Below are 22,005 nucleotides of genomic sequence, written 5' to 3'. Positions count from 1 at the left end.
TTCTGATAGGCTAATTGACATCATTTGAGTCAATTGGAGGTGTACCTGTGGATGTATTTCAAGGCCTACCATCAAACTCAGTGCCTTGACATCATGGGAAAATCAATAAGAAATCAGCCAAGACCTCAGAAAAAGAAAAAAAATTGTGGACCTCCACAAGTATGGTTCATCCTTGGGAGCAATTTCCAAATGCCTGAAGGTACCCCGTTCATCTGTACAAACAATAGTACGCAAGTATAAACACCATGAGATCACGCAGCCGTCATACTGTTCAGGAAGGAGATGCGTTCTGTGTGCTAGAGATGAATGTACTTTGGTGCAAAAAGTGCAAATAAATCCCAGAACAACAGCAAAAGACCTTGTGAAGATCCTGGAGGAACCAGGTACAAAAGTATCTATATCCATAGTAAAACGAGTCCCATATCGACATAACGGGGGGCAGGGTAGCCTAGTGATTAGAGAGTTGGATTAGTAACCGGAAGGTTGCAAGTTCAAATCCCCAAGCTGTCAAGGTACAAATCTGTCGTTCTGCCCCTGAACAGGCAGTTAATCCACTGTTCCTAGGCCGTCATTGAAAATAAGAATTTGTTCTTAACTGACTTGCCTAGTTAAATAAAGGTCAAATTAAAATAAAAAAATAAAAAATCCTCAAAGGCCACTCAGCAAGGAAGAAGCCACTACTCCAAAACCGCCATAAAAAAAGCCAGATGACGGTTTGCAACTGCACATGGGGATGAAGATTGTACTTTTTGGAGAAATGTCCTCTGGTCTGGTAAAACAAAAATAGAACTGTTAGGCCAAAATGACTTTCATTATGTTTGAAGGAAAAAAGTGGAAGGCTTGCAAGCTGAAGAACTCCATCCCAACCGTGAAGCATAGGGGTGGCAGCATCATGTTGTGGGGGTGCTTTGCTGCAGGAGGGACTGGAGCACTTCACAAAATTGATGGTATCTTGATGATGGAAAATTCTGTGGATATATTGAAGCAACATCTCAAGATATCCGTCAGGAAGTTAAAGCTTGGTCGCAAATGGGTCTTCCAAATTGACAATGACCCCAAGCATACTTCCAAAGTTGTGGCAAAATGGCTTAAGGACAACAAAGTCCAGGTATTGGAGTGGCCATCATCACAAAGCCCCAACCTCAATCCTATAGAAAATTTGTGGGCAGAACTGAAAAAGCGTGTGTGAGCAAGGAGGCCTACAAACCTGACTCAGTTACACCAGCTCTGTCAGGAGGAATGGGCCAAAATTTACCCAACTTATTGTGAGAAGCTTGTGGAAGGCGACCTGAAACGTTTGACCCAAGTTAAACAATTTAAAAGCAACGCTACCAAATACTAAATGAGTGTATGTAAACTTCTTACCCACTGGGAATTTTGCTACACTCGCATTAACATCTGCTAACCATGTGTATGTGACAAATAAAATTTGATTTGAATGTGATGAAAGAAATAAAAGCTGAAATAAATAATTCTCTCTACTATTATTTTGACATTTCACATTCTTAAACTAAAGTGATCCTAACTGACCTCAGAAAGGGAATTTTTAAATGTCAGGAATTGTGAAAAACTGAGTTTAAATGTATTTGGCTATGGTGTATGTAAACTTCCTACTTCATCTGTATGTAAAATGTGTATTTAAAATCAATGTGGATGAAGCAAAAAAGCTATAAAAAACAAAGATATTTGTCCTCTGAAGAGGGGTTAAAAATTATATATTTTTTATTTTAAAAAAGAACATATATGTAGGCCTACCTGTCAGTGTTTCCACAGCATGAATTTTGCTATGGTGCTGCAACACTAAAAAAAAATCATTGCCCCCACTGTTTTTAACATAGTACACTAGTATGTGGACACCCCTTCAAATTAGTGGATTTTGTTATTTCAGCCACACCCGTTGCTGTCAGGTGTATGAAATGCAATCTCCATAGACAAACATTGGAAGTAGAATGGCTCATACTGAAGAGCAAAGTGACTTTCAACATAGCACAGTCATAGGATGCCACCTTACCAACAAGTCAGTTCATCAAATTTCTGCCCTGTTAGAGCTGCCTCAGTGTGCTGAAGCATGTAGCGTGTAAAATTGTTTGTCCTCAGTTGCAACACTCACTACCGAGTTCCAAACTGCCTTTAGAAGCAACACTAGCACAAGAACAGCTCGTCGGGAGCCTCGTGAAATGGGTTTCCATGGCCGAGCTGCTGCACGCAAGCCTAAGATCACCATGCGCAATACCAAGCTTCAGCTGGAATGGTGTAAAGTTCGCCACCATTGGACTCTGGAGCAGTGGAATCACATTCACCTTTTGGCACATGCCAGGAGAACACTAGCTGCCTTAATGCATAGTGCCAACTGTAAAGTTTGGTGGATGATTGGTGGAGGAGGAATAATGCTCTGGAGCTGATTTTCATGGTTCGGGCTCGGCCCCTTTGTTCCAGTGAAGGGAAATCTTAATACTACAGCATACATTCTAGATGATTCTGTGCTTTCAACTTTGTAGCAACAGTTTAGAGAAGGCCCTTTCCTGTTTCAGCATGACAATGCCCCTGTGCACAAAGAGATGACCATATAGAAATGGTTTGTCGAGATCAGTGTGGAAGATCTTGACTGGCCTGCACAGAGCCCTGACCTCAACCCCTTCGAACACCTTTGGGATGAATTGGAACGCTGATTGCGAGCCAGGCCTAATCACCCAACATCAGTGCCCGACCTCACTAATGTTCTTGTGGCTGATTGGAAGCAAGTCCCCACAACAATGTTCCAACATCTAGTGGAAAGCCTTCCCAGAAGAGTGGAGGCTGTTATAGCAACAAAGGTGGGACCAACTTCATAATAATGCCCATGAGTTTGGAATGAGATGTTCCACGAGCAGGTGTCCACATCCTTTTTGGCCATATAGTGTATTTCTACAAACATACTTTCGATAATCTGTCCACCTGCAACATCATTCTAAAGGTTATTTAGCTTTTTGGAACTTTGTCATTCCTCCTCAGACCTAACCCAGTCAAGTCTCACTCCTCCTCCTTAACCTTAGCTTTTTATGCTAATCTCATGCTATTCTACACATTTTGCCATGAGCCTAAGAGAAAGTTTTGCAGTTTTAAAGCAGTTTTCTACTTTTAAAAGTTTTTTTACTGTAATTCTAATCATTTAGAATTTTGATATTGTAACTTCCATCCCTGTCCCTCGCGCCTCTGAACACATCGACAACAGTCACCCTCGAAACATCATTACCTATCGCTTCAGAAAAGCCGCGGCCCTTGGAAAGCCAAGGAAACAACTACTTCAAGGTCTCAGAGCGAGTGACATCCCCAATTGAAACGCTACTAGTGTGCACCGCTAATAGCTATCTCAGGGATGGGCAACTTAATAGACTCGATCCTCTCAATCCATTCGTATACGACGTGAGACACATTTGATAGAAGTACCGAAAGTAACAAAAATTCTAGTATCGAATCGTTTTTCATGTTCAAATAACGAAAAAGTACTGAAATTTCGGTATACCATGCAATACTATTTGAGAGAAGATTTAGCAATTTTATAACACATTTCATGCAATTCTACTAATTTTGCCATGGGGCGGAGAGGAAAATGTGCTGTTTTACTGCACATTTTCTGCAAATCTACACATTTTTGCCATAGGGTGGAGAGAATTGTTTGCAGTTTTTAATATGATATCTGAGTGAGACTAACAAAATCAATGGGGGCCCCTCCAGCCTGTAATTCCACCATGATAACAAGTTTAGATGGCTGGATGCTAAACTAACTTAGCAATGTAAAAAATGTTAGCTGACATGGGCAAATTGAGTGACTATCAGTAACTGGCATAACAAGAGTAAAACTACTGATGCACAACCAAATTTCAAATTGCACCTTGTGTAGTCTACTATTCTAACTCACCATAGTAAGTTGAGACCACAACAGAGTTCCTAGAAATAATAACCATTGAAAAACACACTTTTTTGGGGGGTGGGTATTGATCTGAGGGCCTTCAAAATGCGGGTTGTGGGCCACAAGTTCCCTATCCCCGAGCTAGCCATTTCACACTGGTTGCCCTATGGATTAGTTCATACGTCATTCTACAAAAATGTATCTGTGCCCAGTGGGATGTGTTCATGACTTTAGTACAACATGTGGTTAAGCAAGGTGAATACATATTAATGCCAGAGTAGTACAGGTAGCAGTGCTTCCTCTAGAAAACAGATTTTGTACTAAAGTCATGAACACATCCCACTGGGCACAGACGTCAATTCAACATCAATTCCCCGTTGGTTCAATGTAATTTCATTGAACCAGTGCAAACCAGGACCAAGTAAACGTCAGCAATGGGACAAGGGGAAAATAGTTTTACACACGTCAACTTGGGGACAGGAAACAATCTGAAATGTCAACCACATACAGTGGGGAGAACAAGTATTTGATACACTGCCAAATTTGCAGGATTTCCTACTTACAAAGCATGTAGAGGTCTGTAATTTTATCATAGGTACACTTCAACTGTGAGAGACAGAATCTAAAACAAAAATCCAGAAAATCACATTATGATTTTTAAGTAATTAATTTGCATTTTATTGCATGACATAAGTATTTGATACATCAGAAAAGCAGAACTTAATATTTGGTACAAAAACCTTTGTTTGCAATTACAGAGATCGATTCCTGTAGTTCTTGACCAGGTTTGCACACACTGCAGCAGGGATTTTGGCCCACTCCTTCATACAGACCTTCTCCAGATCCTTCAGATTTTGGGGCTGTCGCTGGGCAATACGGACTTTCAGCTGCCTCCAAAGATTTTCTATTGGGTTCAGGTCTGGAGACAGCTAGACCACTCCAGCACTCCTTAGTTGCCCTGGCTGTGTGTTTTGGGTCGTTGTCATGCTGGAAGACCCAGACACGACATCTTCAATGCTCTTACTGAGGGAAGGAGGTTGTTGGTCAAGATCTCACGATACATGGCCCCATCCATCCTCCCCTCAAAACGGTGCAGTCGTCCTGTCCCATTTACAGAAAAGCATCCCCAAAGAATGATGTTTCCACCTCCATGCTTCAAGGTTGAGATGGTGCTCTTGGGGTTGTACTCATCCTTCTTCTTCCTCCAAACACGGCGAGTGGAGTTTAGACATAGAAGCTCTATTTTTGTCTCATCAGACCACATGACCTTCTCCCATTCCTCCTCTGGATCATCCAGATGGTCATTGGCAAACTTCAGACGGGCCTGGACATGCGCTGGCTTGAGCAGGGGGACCTTGCGTGCGCTGCAGGATTTTAATCCATGACGGCGTAGTGTGTTACTAATGGTATTCTTTGAGACTGTGGTCCCAGCTCTCTTCAGGTCATTGACCACGTCCTGCCATGTAGTTCTGGGCTGATCCCTCCCCTTCCTCATGATCATTGATGCCCCATGAGGTGAGATCTTGCATGGAGCCCCAGACCGAGGGTGATTGACCGTCATCTTGAACTTCTCCCATTTTCTAATAATTGTGCCAACAGTTGTTGCCTTCTCACCAAGCTGCTTGCCAATTGTCCTGTAGCCTATCCCAGCCTTGTGCGGGTCTACAATTTTATCCTTGATGTCCTTACACAGCTCTCTGGTCTTGGCCATTGTGGAGAGGTTGGAGTCTGTTTGATTGAGTGTGTGGACAGGTGTCTTTTATACAGGTAACGAGTTCAAACAGGTGCAGTTAATACAGGTAATGAGTGGAGAACAGGAGGGTTTCTTAAAGAAAAACGAACAGGTCTGTGAGAGCCGGAATTCTTACTGGTTGGTAGGTGATCAAATACTTACGTCATGCAATAACATACAAATTAATTTCTTAAAAATCATACAATGTGATTTTCTGGATTTTTGTTTTAGATTCCGTCTCTCACAGTTGAAGTGTACCTATGATAAATAAAATGACAGACCTCTACATGTTTTGTAAGTAGGAAAATATGCAAAATTGGCAGTGTATCAAATATTTGTTCTCCCCACTGTACACAAAAATCTCATTCACTTGTTTTACTGTCACACTGGAATTAGTAGCCATTGTTGGTGTAAGAGCAGTTGCTGACCCATAAAGTTCAGCTGGCCCTACAGATGCTTGCCATTGGAAGACTGGTGGTGATAGGCACAGAAGTCCAGAGGCAGAGAGGGAAACTCAGAGATTGCAATAAACTCCCCTACATGTTAATCCCCATTGATGGACATTCCGTTTGCTTCCCAAATTGCACCCTATTCCTTATATAATTCACTACTTTTGACGACTGTGTCCCTCACTTCACATCCTCCTTAGTTAATGTATTCTGACCTGCATATGCTCTCTGTGCAACTAACCTGCATCGAAATGACTATGCAGACCATAGTGGCAGATTTAAATGTAGGCATAAAAGGAAATTGCCCCAGGCATCACATCATCAACGGGATTCGTGAGCCGGCATTATAATTTAAAAAAATACGAGCCTCCCACCTCCCAATCATTTCTTTCAATATGAATATAATTCAAGTGTATCTCATAATAATACAAAAAAAGTGTAATTAATCAGGAATTTATGTTAAGTGGCCTATTGACACTGTCAACCCTGCTATTTGAATAGCATGGAGCAAAAATCGGGTTATCAAGTGGAGCCAAGCAGGTTCTTTACTTCACATACATTGATGAGCTATCAAATATAGAGCACTAGAGCAGAATGAAGCCAACTCATTCACGCGTCTGGACCGGAGTCTGGGCTACGGCTATCCATCGTCGAACAGCGATTTCTGAAGCAGCAGCAGCACAGCTCCAATGTGCTCTGGGCGCAGCGACATACAACACAACTGTCATTACGACACCTGCTTCAGTAGAGGGTCGTTTGACATCCTCCTTCTAAAGTAGAGAGAAAGAAACGAGGAAACGGATACAGGGTAGAGAGTGAGATACTCCGAGATAAGCGAGAGGATATAGTCAGCCTACACCACAGGAACCTAAAGACAATTCATCCAATGGACATGATGCTGATGTCGATAAGACTTGCGCTTGTGGGCTTCATCTGCCTGTCTTTAGTATCCGCTGGCTTCGCCTGTGGTCCAGGTAGGGGATATGGAAAAAGAAGACATCCGAAAAAACTGAAGCCTTTGGCTTACAAGCAGTTCATTCCCAACGTGGCAGAGAAGACCCTTGGGGCCAGTGGCAAATACGAAGGGAAGATCACAAGGAACTCTGAAAGATTTAAAGACCTGACACCAAACTACAATCCTGACATTATTTTCAAAGATGAGGAAAACACTAATGCTGACAGACTTATGACACAGGTGGGGATAGTAAGACGTATAGTGAGACATTGAGTAAGCGCATGGAGATGCATCTTGTGAGTCCTGGGTGATCATTTGGCACGAGAATAATGAATGGCAGCTTAGTTTGAAGTGACAGTTGTTAAACATCGACGAATGACATTTATGGTTACTATGCAAACCTATGTAGGCTTTGATAGTTTGAAATGGCTTAAAATTGATCTATGCACCATATCGGACTATTTCTGTATATGGACAGTTCTACCCTTTATGTCTCCAGTTGGGCTTATCCGAGCATGAAAATTAAGACGTCGTTATGGATGCCCCGTGCACGACTGCTACAACTCATTAAAGGGGTTGGTTCTAGACGGTTAATGTTAGGCTATGATACACTTGAACTATAGACTACCCCCCCCCCTTCCTCCCTCTCTCAGTCGTTCAGTAAGTCTATGATCTATCAATAACAAGTTATCCTTTCAGCTGGTCCCATAACAATAGGCATTAACAATAGCCTACATCTCTGCCTCTGTTTATCTGTCTGTCTCTGTCTGTATATCGCTCTCATTCTCTCTTTCTTTCCCTCTCTCTCTCACTTACACACACGGACGCAGAAAGAGGGAGAGAGAGAAGGATTCCTTCTGAATTTGACTCTGATATTTAAACTTAATTCTGATGTGTAGATGGGTCAACTGATTTTAGTTGATGTAATAGTAGATGTAATTTGTAATTATATCCTTAACAGTTGCGTTATGTATTGCCTGTGGATATATGCTTAATTTGCATAGTTCGGAGGCAGGAGCCCAAGACCTATATAGACAACTTTTTCCTCTAATTATGACTTGGTCAAATCTGACTGAACAATAGTCTACTTTTTAGTACCACTCAGTTATCGATCGAATGTGGCTTGGGATTTGTATGTTTTAATTTGACCGATGACAGCCGCAGGGTCTCTAGGGTGGTCAGTTGCATTTGATGCTCGTTCAAGCGTGCAATGAAAGTTATGCAACCTCTACATATATATATATGCGCCACACACATATGATAAGAATTATTTTTTATGATGTTACATTTTTTTCTGACCTTATAGGCCGTACCTTTCAAATCGAAAAATGAATCAACAGATGCTTCTATATATGACTATGTCTTCACCCGGTCTTGTACATGCTATAGACCGATATTGAGTGTGTCTGTGCGTGTGAGACCCTCCTGTTTAACCCCTTGTGTTTCCTGACATCTCAATTATCTTTCTCTCCTTTTCAGAGATGTAAGGACAAACTGAACTCTTTGGCTATTTCAGTCATGAATCAGTGGCCGGGAGTGAAGCTGCGCGTGACAGAAGGCTGGGACGAGGATGGACACCATTTCGAGGAATCTTTACACTATGAAGGAAGGGCTGTGGATATCACCACCTCTGACAGAGATAAAAACAAGTATGGAATGTTATCCAGGCTCGCAGTGGAGGCGGGATTCGACTGGGTCAATTATGAATCCAAAGCCCATATTCATTGTTCTGTGAAAGCAGGTAAATAACAAATGAACAAATAATAATAATAATGCCGTATGTACATTTGAAATGTTGTCCAAAAAATGTCAACATTATTTCCACAACCGTTCATTAACTGTTTATTACATACGTGGTACGTAGCTATGCCAAGAAAACAATTTATTCGTTAAGTTTTGTGTTCGATAGGCCTATGTGTGTGCCTTGTTGTTACAAAGTTATAAGACAATGCCTGTGACTCATGTTGCAGTGTAGCCGATCAACTGCTATGCCCCATTTTGTTAGAGCAGTAGGTCCCATATTTGTCCAGGTCATTCGGTTTACATTTATAAATGTATATGGCAATAGTGACTTGGTCCAAATTCTGTATTATTTAATTATATTTATTCTGCGCTCTTCTCTAGAAAATTCAGTTGCTGCAAAATCGGGTGGCTGCTTCCCAGGATCCGCCTCGGTTCTTCTCGAGGATGGTCGGAGCAAGCTGGTAAAGGAACTGGAGGTGGGCGACAAAGTGTTAGCTGCAGACAAAGAAGGACATATTGTATCTAGCGATTTCCTTATGTTCATGGACCGAGATCCAGTAACAAGTCGAGAATTTTATGTTTTTGAAACGGAGAAGCCCAAAAGAAAGTTAAGACTGACGCCGGCACACCTTGTCTTCGTCACCAATAACGTTACGGATGGCGATATGACTGCAGTGTTTGCCAGTAATGTAAAACCTGGGCAACAGGTGTTTGTCGTGGACGAGGCACTAGACCACCTAAAGGCAGTCACAGTGGAAAGGATTTACGTGGAAGAATACGAGGGATCTTATGCACCAGTGACTTCACAAGGAACCATCATAGTTGACCATGTTTTGGCGAGCTGTTACGCGGTAATCGAGGACCACAAATGGGCGCACTGGGCCTTTGCACCAGTCCGGTTGGGTCACGCGTTGATGTCGTTGACAGGTCTAGTCAAAGAGCGCGAGGAAATCCCTCAGAGAGATGGAATAGACTGGTACTCAGATATTCTATACCACATAGGGACATTGCTGCTGGACAGAAACTCCTTTCATCCCCTTGGAATGTCACAAAGTTGAGACCATTTCAAAGACACAATGTTCTTAAAGATGGAAATACTTTTGGGCACTGGAGCCATACATGTATATTCTTATTTATTGTCTTATGTATTCCTCCTATCATGAACCAGTCGAATTTATTCGTCTAGAATAGTGTAAAAAATTCTGTGAAAAATGTATTTCTAAACATGTTTTTTTTTTTTATGATTGTTTAATGTTATGTGAACTGACTTATATTTTCATGGATGAACATGAAGCATTGCCTCAATAAATTATATTTGTGTACATGTAGCTTGTATGTTAGCCTGAACAAATACATTCTCACATTTCGTTTTCCAAAATCCACAATAGAAGAATTAGTTATCCTATGAAATAAGTGCGTTTATGTCTGTAAATGCATAAATGCTCAAGCCTACTGAAAACGATTAGTCGAATTCAAGGAGTGATATAAAACTTTGTAAATCGTTGGTATAATAGTCTACAGTAGGCTAATTTTGCCAAATACCTTTCAGATGAAGCATTGTTTAAAAATCAGTATTTCCATATGCATAGTTCAACCTGCTTCCCCTCAGAGTGATTTGGTACTATCAGAAATATTTCTGTGCCTGCTGATTCTAAATCAATCCATGGAGCAACTGGAGCCTCTGGTGGCCACGAACCACCCATCCATCATCTGATCAAAGCTACCACTTTGACCCTGCAAGAAAACACCTGTTCGATATAAGAGTAGGCCTACTGATATTATAATATTCGCAGTTATTTTATTGGTTCTTCAAAATGGCTCTCACATTCTGAATGAATAAAGTTAATTAATAAATGAATGAGAGAATGCATCAGGGAGCCCATAGCCCAACCTAACAGGTTGACTCGATTTTCTTAAATTGGCCAGGTTACGAAGTCAAGAAAACCGCTGGCCTAGAGTGCTAGACTTGGCTACATCGCCTAACCAGTCATTGTAATATTAGGATGCTCACAATAAAACTGCTCCCCTTTGACACACTTGGCAGTTGGTCAAACAGATGTCATGTTAAGAACTGAATCACACAACTTAATCAATAATTGCTCAGTCTATTATCATCAACCACAATCTCCAACATGCTTTTATAATTTATTTCCCTGATCCTCCTTTTGCCATTAAAATGCTCAGGCTGATCGTGTGCGCGTCAATACAAATTTGAATACATTTACATACACAGCCCTGATTGGCAGATAGGATGACTAGATCCTACCCTGCTTACCCCTTCAAAGTAGAAGGATACATATGCAAATAAAAGATGAATGGTCATTGGTCAGAATAATCACATCAGAGTGTGATGTCATGATCTGGGCCAAAAAACCCATCCCACCTGAACAGGTTGAAATTCCAGCCATTTTTTTCAAACAGCACTTAAACAAAAAATTATTTTCATAATTTTCATAAATTCAGTGTGGAAATATATATATATAAAGGAAAATCACGTTAACTGCACTGCCTCTCTCTTTAACCGACAGAAATCCAACAATCCAATAACATTTAGTCACTATAATTGTCCATTTATAGAGTACAGCATTGTATTAGATGTTTGAGCAGAATATGACCTTAGACCGAGTAAAATGTTGGTATGCCCATAACTGAATCCCCTCTCTTCCAGAACTGTATCATTTTCAGTGGTGTAAAGTACTTAAGTAAAAAATACTTGAAAGTAAAACTTAAGTCGTTTTTGAGGGTATCTGTACTTTTATTCTGCCCTTGAGTTGCGTTCCCATGCAAAACTAGACAGATAGCTAACAACTAAGTCTTCACTAAAACTCCCAAGGCGTGACTTCTCTTGAATGAATATATTGAAAACGTTTGTTGTCAAAATACAGAAAATAATATACTTTAGTATTGAATTCACACCGACATACTGTAGCTGTACATTATACATTTGAAGAAATTACATAAATACAAAGCACGTGCTAAGGTACCATGCATCTGGCATGATGCCAAATCACATAGCTAATTCTTACTCATATGGTAATTGGCTAACTCCTCTCATTACTCTAATAATGTACAACCATCTATGTAGAATAACAAAGCATATTACACTAGAAACAGTAACAAAACTACAGTATTGTATATTTTACAATTTGTTTGCATGACGCACGAGCAAAGTAATACAGCTAACGACATACATGAAAGGCATTGCCATTTGTGTGAGTAAATGCAACCAACATTGATATGTAAGCAACTCTATAAATAACAAGATTATCATCATTAGCTAAATACCTGAATCGAACTTACAAACAAATATTTTCCAAGGCTGAAATGAAGCGTGACAAGAAATAACTACACTGAAAGAATTGACCGTAGCGTTGTTTTTAGCTGTGCGGAACAATTCTCTACTTCCTGTTTGCGTACAGTCTAAGTACCAGAAAGCTCCACTAGGGGGCAAATAACACAATTGAACACAATGAAAATACATTTGAACCATTATTTTATTACAATCTGTTACCTTCTAACAGGATGGCAGCACAACTTTACTTTTCTGGTTGTCTTTTTGACAACTTTTACTTCACTATGTTCCTAAAGAAAATAATGTATTTTTTACTACATACATTTTCCCTGACACCCAAAAGTACTTGTTACATTTTGACAGGAATGGTTCAATTCATGCACTTAAAGAGAACTTCCCTGGTCATCCTTACTGCCTCTGATCTGGCAGACTCACAAAACACAAAACACTTTCATTTGTAAATTAAGGTCTGAGTGTTGGAGTGTGCCCCTGGCTTTCTGTAAATAGAAAATCTAATAAAAATTGTGCCATATGAGTTTGCTTAATAAGGAATTTGTAATTATTAATACTTTTACTTTAGATACGTTATTATATTTTAGCAATTCCATTTCATTTTGATACTTAAGTATATTTTAAACCAAATACTTTCAGACGTTTACTGAAGTAGTATTTTACTGGGTGACTTTCAATTTTACATGAGTCATTTTCTGTTAATGTATCTTTACTTTAAGTATGACATTTGAGTACTTCTTCCACCACTGGTCATTTTTCACATTACTTTTTTTCTGTTCAGAATGTGAACCAGCAGTATTTTCTGTTCCCTTCAGTACTATGCAGCATTGCCCACAAGGTGGTGCTATGCACTAAACATAAAATCGTCCAGGAAGCATTTCTGTTGTGGGTGTAATGGGGGTGTTGGGCCATTGTCACTGAAAAATAAATAGGCCAATCCCATGAAAAGCAAACACTATATAAAAATACCCCCAGGAGCTACATGTTTTCACCACCTGTCCAACTGCTCTAGGAGCCATTCTATCTTGAGAAGTTTATGGCCAACCAGTAATAATGTGAAGTCTGTTGTGGCATGAAAGAAGGCCCCATTGGCTCCTGTAGAGGTAACTACCTATGAAACTCCACTAGCACAAGATGAGAGCAATTCAGGATGCATCCACATAGAATTGTCTTTCCAGACGTAGATCTGAATTGAAGATATAGAAGACAAGTAACAAGGAGCATCATTGCATGTAACAATTCAAATCAAATTTTACTTTTCACATGCGTTGAATCCAACAGGTGTAGTAGACCTTACCGTAAAATACAGGGGTACAGGTTAGGTGAGGTAATTGATGTAATATGTACATGTAGGTAGGAGTAAAGTGACTATGCATAGACTATAGATAGTAAACAGCGAGTAGCAGCAGTGTAAAAAAAAACAGGGGGGTGTAGCCATTTAATTAGCTGTTCAGCAGTTTTGTGGCTTGGGGGTAGAAGTTGTTAAGAAGCCTTTTGGACCTAGACTTGGCACTCCGGTACCGCTTGCCGTAGCAGAGAGAACAGTCTATGACTAGGGTGGCTGAAGTATTTGGCCATTTTTAGGGCCTTCCTCTGACACTACTTGGTATAAAGGTCCTGGATGGCAGGAAGCTTGGCCCCAATAATGTACTGTGCCGTACGCAGTACTCCTTGTGATGCCTTGCGGTCGGAGGCCGAGCCGTTGCCATACCAGGCGGTAATGCAACCAGTCAGGATGCTCTCGATAGTGCAGCTGTAGAACTGTTCGAGAATCGGAGGACCCAAGCCAAATATTTTCAGTCTCCTGAGGGGGAATAGGCATTGTTGTGCCCTCTTCATGAATGTATTGGTGTGTTTGGACCATGATAGTTTGTTGGTGATGTGGACACCAAGGAACTTGAAGCTGTCAACCTGCTCAACTACAGCCCCGCTGATGAGAATGGGGGCGTGCTTGGCCCTCCTTTTCATGTGGTCCATGATCATCTCCTTTGTCTTGATCACATTGAGGGAGAGGCTGTTGTCCTGGCAACACACTTCCAGGTCTCTGACCTCCTCCCTATAGGCTGTCTCATCGTTGTCGGTGATCAGGCCTACAGTACTACCATTGTGTTGTTGGCAGACTTAATGGTGTTGGAATCGTGCTTGGCCACGCAGTCATGGCTGAACAGGGAGAAGAGGAGGGGACTAAGCACGCACCACTGAGGGGCCCCCATGTTGAGGATCAGCGTGGCAGATGTGTTGATGCTTACCCTTACCACCTGGGGGCGGCCCGTCAGGAAGTCCATGATCCAGTTGCAGAGGGAGGTGTTCAGTCCCATGGTCCTTAGCTTAGTGATGACCTTTGAGGGCACTATGGTGTTGAACGCTGAGCTGTAGTCAATGAAGAGCATTATCACGTACAGCAGGTGTTCCTTTTATCCAGGTGGGAAAGAGATTGCATCATATGAGGATCTGTTGGGGCGGTATGCAAATTGGAGTGGTCTAGGGTTTCTGGGATGATGGTGTTGTGAGCCATGACCAGCCTTTCAAAGCACTTCATGGCGACAAATGGGAGTACTACGGGTCGGTAGTCATTTAAGCATGTTACCTCGGTTTTCTTGCTTGAACCACACACACAAAAATAACCATATGCTCTCTCCTCTCACCTGTGCTAACATATCCTGTTCACCTCCCACTGAGCACCAACTGGTTGAATCAACATTGTTTCAATGTAATTTTTCAACATATTGTGGTGTGGAATCTAAATACAAAATACATTGGATTTTAAAAAAGTCATCAATGTACAAAAACTGTTTAGGCAGATTTTATGAGAGTGAAATATCAAAAACAGGATTATGTCATCATGGTAAACAATTTTCAACATAGACAAATCTTGTATAAAATAGGTTGAATTTATACCTTTAAAATAGCATCAGATCTCCAATGTTACATCCACTATAAGAAAAACAACAACTATTGGCTGGGCAGCAAATAATACTGGAAAATTGACCTATCTGGAGCTATCCCTTTGGTCCCCTATCCAGGGTTTTAACCATGGTCAGCCCTGCTTACCATATTTGTCACTGACTATTACTAATGTGCTATCATGAGAATAATTGTTGAGAAACCTCAACTTAAAAACTGAAAAGATTCACTGTTGCTGTCAAAGTAATTCCAAAAGGTTAGGTTTAAAGAATGTTACATTTAGCAGACACTGTTATCCAGAGCGACTTACAGTAGTGAGTGCATACTGTTCAGTTTCATTAGTATTGGTCCTCCGTGGGACACAAACCCACAACCCTGGCGTTGCAAGTGCCATGCTCTACCAACTGAGCCATGCGGGACCGAGCAAATTAAATGTTAACACTACACTATATCAATCATTCTATTTAGGCCTATATAGCATTTGTGAAGTCTTCAACAGCTATTGTTTAAATTTAACCCAGGATTCAACAAAAAAAAATAGACAATACGTATACAGTACATTTGGAGAGTACTCAGACCCCTTGACTTTTTCCACATTTTGTTACATTACAGTCTTATTCTAAAACCTTTAATGCTGCAGAAATGTTTTGGTACCCTTCGCCAGGTCTGTCCCTGGACACAATCCTGTCGGAGCTCTACGGACAATTCCTTCAACCCAATGGCTTGGTTTTTGCTCTGACATGCACTGTCAACTGTAGGACCTTATATTGACAGGTGTGTGCCTTTCCCAAATCATGTCCAATCAATTGAATTTACCACAGGTGAACTCCAATCAAGTTGTAGAAATATCTCAAGCATGATCCTGATCTCAATTTAGTCTCATAGCAAAGGGTCTAAATACTTAAGTAAATAAGGCATTTCTGGTTTTTATTTTTAATAGATTTGCAAATATACTAAAAACCTGTTTTCGCTTTGTCATTATGGGGTATTGTGTGAAGATTGAAGAGGAAAATGTTTTATTTAATCCATTTTAGAATAAGTCTGTAACGTAACAAATTGTGGAAAAAGTCAAGGGGTCTGAATACTTTCCGAATACACTGTAAGTCTAGGGTTTAAAGCTTTGGTTGATTCCAAATGTATATTTAAATGTTAGATATACAGTACGTCTCCATCTCAATCACAAATAAAAGTTAATTTAACCCCCTAAGGTCGATGTCCTTGCCCCCGCGGAAATCCAATTAGCATGATGCAAAAAAAATCCCCATAAAAATCTGTCCATTTAAACTAGAGATTTCTGTCTTTTTGCATTGGATGCATCTCAATCCACTGCATCCGCCTTAAACATTCACGGAAGACCAGTGGAGGCTGCTGAGGGGAGGACGGCTCATAATAATGGCTGGAATGGAGTCAACGGAAGGGTATCAATCATCATACCCTGATGAAGACAGCTTGGCTGTCGAAACGTTGGTAATTCAATGTTTGCATCTGAGCTCCTAGAGTGGACGGCTCTCTTTAATTTTCAAGTTTTCTACTCCGCTAGCCAGCACCTCACCTAAATAGGAGTGCGTTTATTTTTCTTCTCGATCAACCACGTAGAAACCACGTGTTTGAGGTGTTAGCATTCCATTGACTCCATTCCAGTCATTATTATGAGCCATCCTCCCCTCAGCAGCCTCCACTGATGGACTGTTTAGTGCCAAAAGTAATGTAAAAAAATATATAATGTTTCCTGATCTTTCTTGTATCTCTCAGATATATGAAAGACAATTCAGAACAAACTTCCTTTTGATGTATTTTTTGTGACTATGTATCTGTTGTTCCATGTCGTGCATCTGTTATTCAATGCGTTTGTAGCATTTTGGACTAATAGCAGTAAGGCCCCAAAACATATGATCAAATAATTGTTTCAAGGAGTCTTAAATTCTAAAACAAATAGCAAAATGATCCTTAGTAGAACCCCCTCCCCAGGCTTAGACAGGGTTTAGACTTATGGGTTTAAAAGTCGCAGGTTTGTGGAGTTGTCCACAATTTCTGTAATTATCTGCACAGAATCTCAAGCACTAATCACTTGCACCATGTACTTTTAATGTCATCTCAACTGCAATCCAGGTCATTTGGTTCTGCTATTAGATGAAGCACAGTGACAACATTTACATTACATTTACATTTAAGTCATTTAGCAGACGCTCTTATCCAGAGCGACTTACAAATTGGTGAATTCACCTTCTGACATCCAGTGGAACAGCCACTTTACAATAGTGCATCTAAATCATTTAAGGGGGGGGTGAGAAGGATTACTTTATCCTATCCTAGGTATTCCTTGAAGAGGTGGGGTTTCAGGTGTCTCCGGAAGGTGGTGATTGACTCCGCTGTCCTGGCGTCGTGAGGGAGTTTGTTCCACCATTGGGGGGCCAGAGCAGCGAACAGTTTTGACTGGGCTGAGCGGGAACTGTACTTCCTCAGTGGTAGGGAGGCGAGCAGGCCAGAGGTGGATGAACGCAGTGCCCTTGTTTGGGTGTAGGGCCTGATCAGAGCCTGGAGGTACTGCGGTGCCGTTCCCCTCACAGCTCCGTATGCAAGAACCATGGTCTTGTAGCGGATGCGAGCTTCAACTGGAAGCCAGTGGAGAGAGCGGAGGAGCGGGGTGACGTGAGAGAACTTGGGAAGGTTGAACACCAGACGGGCTGCGGCGTTCTGGATGAGTTGTAGGGGTTTAATGGCACAGGCAGGGAGCCCAGCCAACAGCGAGTTGCAGTAATCCAGACGGGAGATGACAAGTGCCTGGATTAGGACCTGCGCCGCTTCCTGTGTGAGGCAGGGTCGTACTCTGCGGATGTTGTAGAGCATGAACCTACAGGAACGGGCCACCGCCTTGATGTTAGTTGAGAACGACAGGGTGTTGTCCAGGATCACGCCAAGGTTCTTAGCGCTCTGGGAGGAGGACACAATGGAGTTGTCAACCGTGATGGCGAGATCATGGAACGGGCAGTCCTTCCCCGGGTGACAACACATTAGGTTGACATTGTATTCAGATTTGAACTTTGAAGTGCTTTTAAATGATTGAAAGTGCAGTGATAACATTTAGGTGACAACTAAACCAAAAACCAAACATTGTTTTCCATTGGAATTTGGTAGTGCTTGTATATGGTTTAAGGCATAGTGATAGCACATTGGGAATTCAACAAACTTTTAGCTGTCTTTTTGATTGTGTGAATATAGGCTGTAATCTCATTGATCAACATCTCAACCAAATATGACCCAATTGTCCACATTGAAATGACTGTGGTGTGCAGAGTGGGCTGTGTACCTACAGTGGGGCAAAAAAGTATTTAGTCAGCCACCAATTGTGCAAGTTCTCCAACTTAAAAAGATGAGGCCTGTAATTGTCATCATAGGTACACTTCAACTATGACAAAAAAATCCAGAAATTCACATTGTAGGATTTTTTTATGAATTTATTTGCAAATTATGGTGGAAAATAAGTATTTGGCCACCTACAAACAAGCAAGATTTCTGGCTCTCACAGACCTGTAAACTTCTTCTTTAAGAGGCTCCTCTGTCCTCCACTCGTTACCTGTATTAATGGCACCTGTTTGAACTTGTTATCAGTATAAAAGACACCTGTCCACAACCTCAAACAGTCATACTCCAAACTCCACTATGGCCAAGACCAAAGAGCTGTCAAAGGACACCAGAAACAAAATTGTAGACCTGCACCAGGCTGGGAAGACTGCATCTGCAATAATCAAGCAGCTTGGTTTGAAGAAATCAACTGTGGGAGCAATTATTAGGAAATGGAAGACATACAAGACCACTGATAATCCCCCTCGATCTGGGGCTCCACGCAAGATCTCACCCCGTGGGGTCAAAATGATCACAAGAACAGTGAGCAAAAATCCCAGAACCACACGGGGGGACCTAGTGAATGACCTGCAGAGAGCTGGGACCAAAGTAACAAAGCCTACCATCAGTAACACACTACGCCGCCAGGGACTCAAATCCTGCAGTGCCAGACGTTTCCCCCTGCTTAAGCCAGTACATGTCCAGGCCCGTCTGAAGTTTGCTAGAAAGCATTTGGATAATCCAGAAGAAGATTGAGAGAATGTCATATGGTCAGATGAAACCAAAATATAACTTTTTGGTAAAAACTCAACTCGTCGTGTTTGGAGGACAAAGAATGCTGAGTTGCATCCAAAGAACACCATACCTACTGTGAAACATGGGGGTGGAAACATCATGCTTTGGGGCTGGTTTTCTGCAAAGGGACCTGGACGACTGATCCGTGTAAAGGAAAGAATGGATGGGGCCATGTATCGTGAGATTTTGAGTGAAAACCTCCTTCCATCAGCAAGGGCATTGAAGATGAAACATGGCTGGGTCTTTCAGCATGACAATGATCCCAAACACACCGCCCGGGCAACGAAGGAGTGGCTTCGTAAGAAGCATTTCAAGATCCTGGAGTGGCCTAGCCAGTCTCCAGATCTCAACCCATTAGAAAATCTTTGGAGGGAGTTGAAAGTCCATGCTGCCCAGCAACAGGCCCAAAACATCACTGTTCTAGAGGAGATCTGCATGGAGGAATGGGCCAAAATACCAGCAACAGTGTGTGAAAACCTTGTGAAGACTTACAGAAAACGTTTGACCTCTGTCATTGTAAACAAAGGGTATATAACAAAGTATTGAGATAAACTTTTGTTATTGACCAAATACTTATTTTCCACCTTAATTTGCAAATTCCTTAAAAATCCTCCAATGTGATTTTCTGGATTTTTTTTCTTCTCATTTTGTCTGTCATAGTTGAAGTGTACCTATGATAAATTACAGGCCTCATCTTTTTAGGTGGGAGAACTTGCACAATTGGTGGCTGACTAAATACTTTTTTGCCCCACTGTATATACATGTGACCAGCGACCTATAACCCCATGCGAGAGTGCCCCTAGTGTACAAAACATCCCTAGACAGATAACATATACACAACACATTACATGAGCACATTCCTCCTACACACACACGTTTGTTTTACTATCCTTGTGGGGACCTAACAATTGATTCCCATTCAAAATGATATTTTCCAAACATAACCATTAAACCTAAAATAGCATGTTTCCTTGTGGGGACCAGCGACAAGGATAGTAAAACCACCCGCCATCCACACCTGTCATGGAGTCTGTAGATAGACTGTGTTTAAGGTGTAAGGGGAATGAATCCATTCCCCAAAAAGAGATCCTTCATTAGAGGGGTTAACCTGTTTCACAGCAAATTGCACTGATCGTATCAACCTTCTCGATTGAAAAGACAGGCTCACAGTATGATACGCAGAGCAGGTTTGACCTACCTCAATGGGTCCAACTGACATCAGCAGGTTTTTCAGTTGGACACCAGCAGCTGACAAAGGAAGACCTTCAATTGACATGGCGGACGAGCGAATGTCCGCTGCTCCGTCCCTTTGCTCAAGTGATGGTTCGTTCTGCAACGAACGGCTCTTTTTGAACGGATATTTTTTGTGAACGTCGAAACAGAATCACATCTGTGAAAGAGCCGTTCATTTGGCTCCCTGATTTGCATATTGCTACACTGCTCAAACCAAAGTTTTTCTGCTGATAATTTACAAAATAATTATCTAATGAGTGTGAAGAAACAAGAAACAATAAATATTGTGGAGAGCGCGTCAATCTGGTCAACGCATTTTTTCAGTGCATTTTATATTTTTTGCAAGACGTCTAATAACTTGGCCAGGTAAAAATGTAGTTGAAGCTGCATTTCACTATCTGGCATAATGGTAGCTTACCCTTCGAGCTTTGCAATCTTTCATGGTTCTGGGAACAATGTAAGCATTTTGAATGAAAAATCATTTTGGAGTCAAATGAGCAGGCTCACCGAAAAGACTCGGAATGCTCATCACTACTTTGCTCCCTCCCTCACTCTCATCTGTTTGTTTGGCACCGGGCGGCCGCAGCCCATCTGGCTCGCTCCGGCACTGTCGCGCCCATGAACAACGACCTGCCACGAGAGCCAGGAGTGTACTGAGCCAACCAATTTAGTTTGCCCTTCTGGTGTCTCGTGATGTTTCAATACATGGGAGATAAGAGAAGGGCCAAAAAATATCCACATTCTTGTAGGTAATTTCTTAATTACTTGTTGAGACACTGATTGAGAGGTGAGATGAACAATTCAAATTACACTTGCTCCTTTAAGTTTTGATAGGCTATAGTAGGCTAGTCCAAAATCCCCTGGACATTAATTTCATATCCCATGTTTTCACACCAGTGAAAAACCCACTATCACCTCACCTCATGGAGAGGGCCCTCTGTGGTTCTCAGTGTGTGGCATTAACAGCTCCTGTGGTTGTGGTGTTTTCTGCCATCAGGTGGTCACAGTAGGCAGGTACAGAAAGCACAGAGACTCAAAACAGGCACATAATAGGACAACGTTACATTTTGAATCATTATTAGCTTTGTCAATTTATAGTGCACTACTTCTAACCAGGGTCTATAGGGGCTCTGGTTAAAAGTAGTGGGCTACAGTAAATAGGGAATGGGGTGCCATTTGGGACGCAACCATACAACCAGTAATCCCAACATACGGTTGTCTTTGTGACCTTCCCAAGCTGCATGGCCTCTCCGCCTCTCACTGTGAGCCCTCCCACCACATATCCTTAATGAGAACCCTTGGAGCAGAATCAAATTAGAGAGGACTCCATGTAAGCATCCACCCACCACACCACACCGTGTCACACTGTACCACTGAACCCACACAACAAGTTAGTGACTCCATTTGAAAACATCAAGGGAGATATTAAGATAATGAAATTGAGAAAGAGCAAAGGTGAGACTCGTCGTTGGCACTGCAGGGGCAGTAGGCTTACAGCAAACTACAGCAACCGGCATCTAAACAAAAAAGCAGGACTAGAGAGTAATTGGAATAGATTGATCATTTCCTTTCATAGTAGACTATCCCAGAGGACACCCTTTCACGGGTTATCATCTTGAATCATACAATGAAAAAGGATTAGATTCATGTCTTGTGTTC

The 22,005-nt window shown here is 41.5% G+C and overlaps 1 protein-coding gene across 1 annotated transcript; it reads left to right on the top strand.

Annotated features, from left to right (window-relative positions):
* The first annotated feature begins 6,956 nt into the window (after positions 1-6,956).
* On the top strand, positions 6,957-9,826 carry LOC135558240 (tiggy-winkle hedgehog protein-like). The gene is made up of 3 exons (XM_064991967.1): positions 6,957-7,265; positions 8,505-8,766; positions 9,150-9,826. Exons 1-3 carry the CDS (start codon positions 6,957-6,959, stop codon positions 9,824-9,826), a joined length of 1,248 nt encoding a protein of 415 aa, XP_064848039.1.
* Positions 9,827-22,005: the final 12,179 nt, after the last annotated feature.

This window comes from Oncorhynchus masou, chromosome 17 (assembly GCF_036934945.1).
Source record: "Oncorhynchus masou masou isolate Uvic2021 chromosome 17, UVic_Omas_1.1, whole genome shotgun sequence".
NCBI lineage: Eukaryota > Metazoa > Chordata > Actinopteri > Salmoniformes > Salmonidae > Oncorhynchus > Oncorhynchus masou.
Note: the sequence above shows the minus strand (reverse complement) of the source record. Positions and strands in the feature narration are given on the sequence as shown.

Coding starts and splice junctions, on each gene's coding strand:
- LOC135558240 (XM_064991967.1), top strand. CDS start 6,957: ATGGACATGATGCTGATGTCGATAAGACTTGCGCTTGTGGGCTTCATC. Junction 7,266..8,504: donor CTGACAGACTTATGACACAG/GTGGGGATAGTA, acceptor TCTCCTTTTCAG/AGATGTAAGGACAAACTGAA. Junction 8,767..9,149: donor TCATTGTTCTGTGAAAGCAG/GTAAATAACAAA, acceptor GCTCTTCTCTAG/AAAATTCAGTTGCTGCAAAA.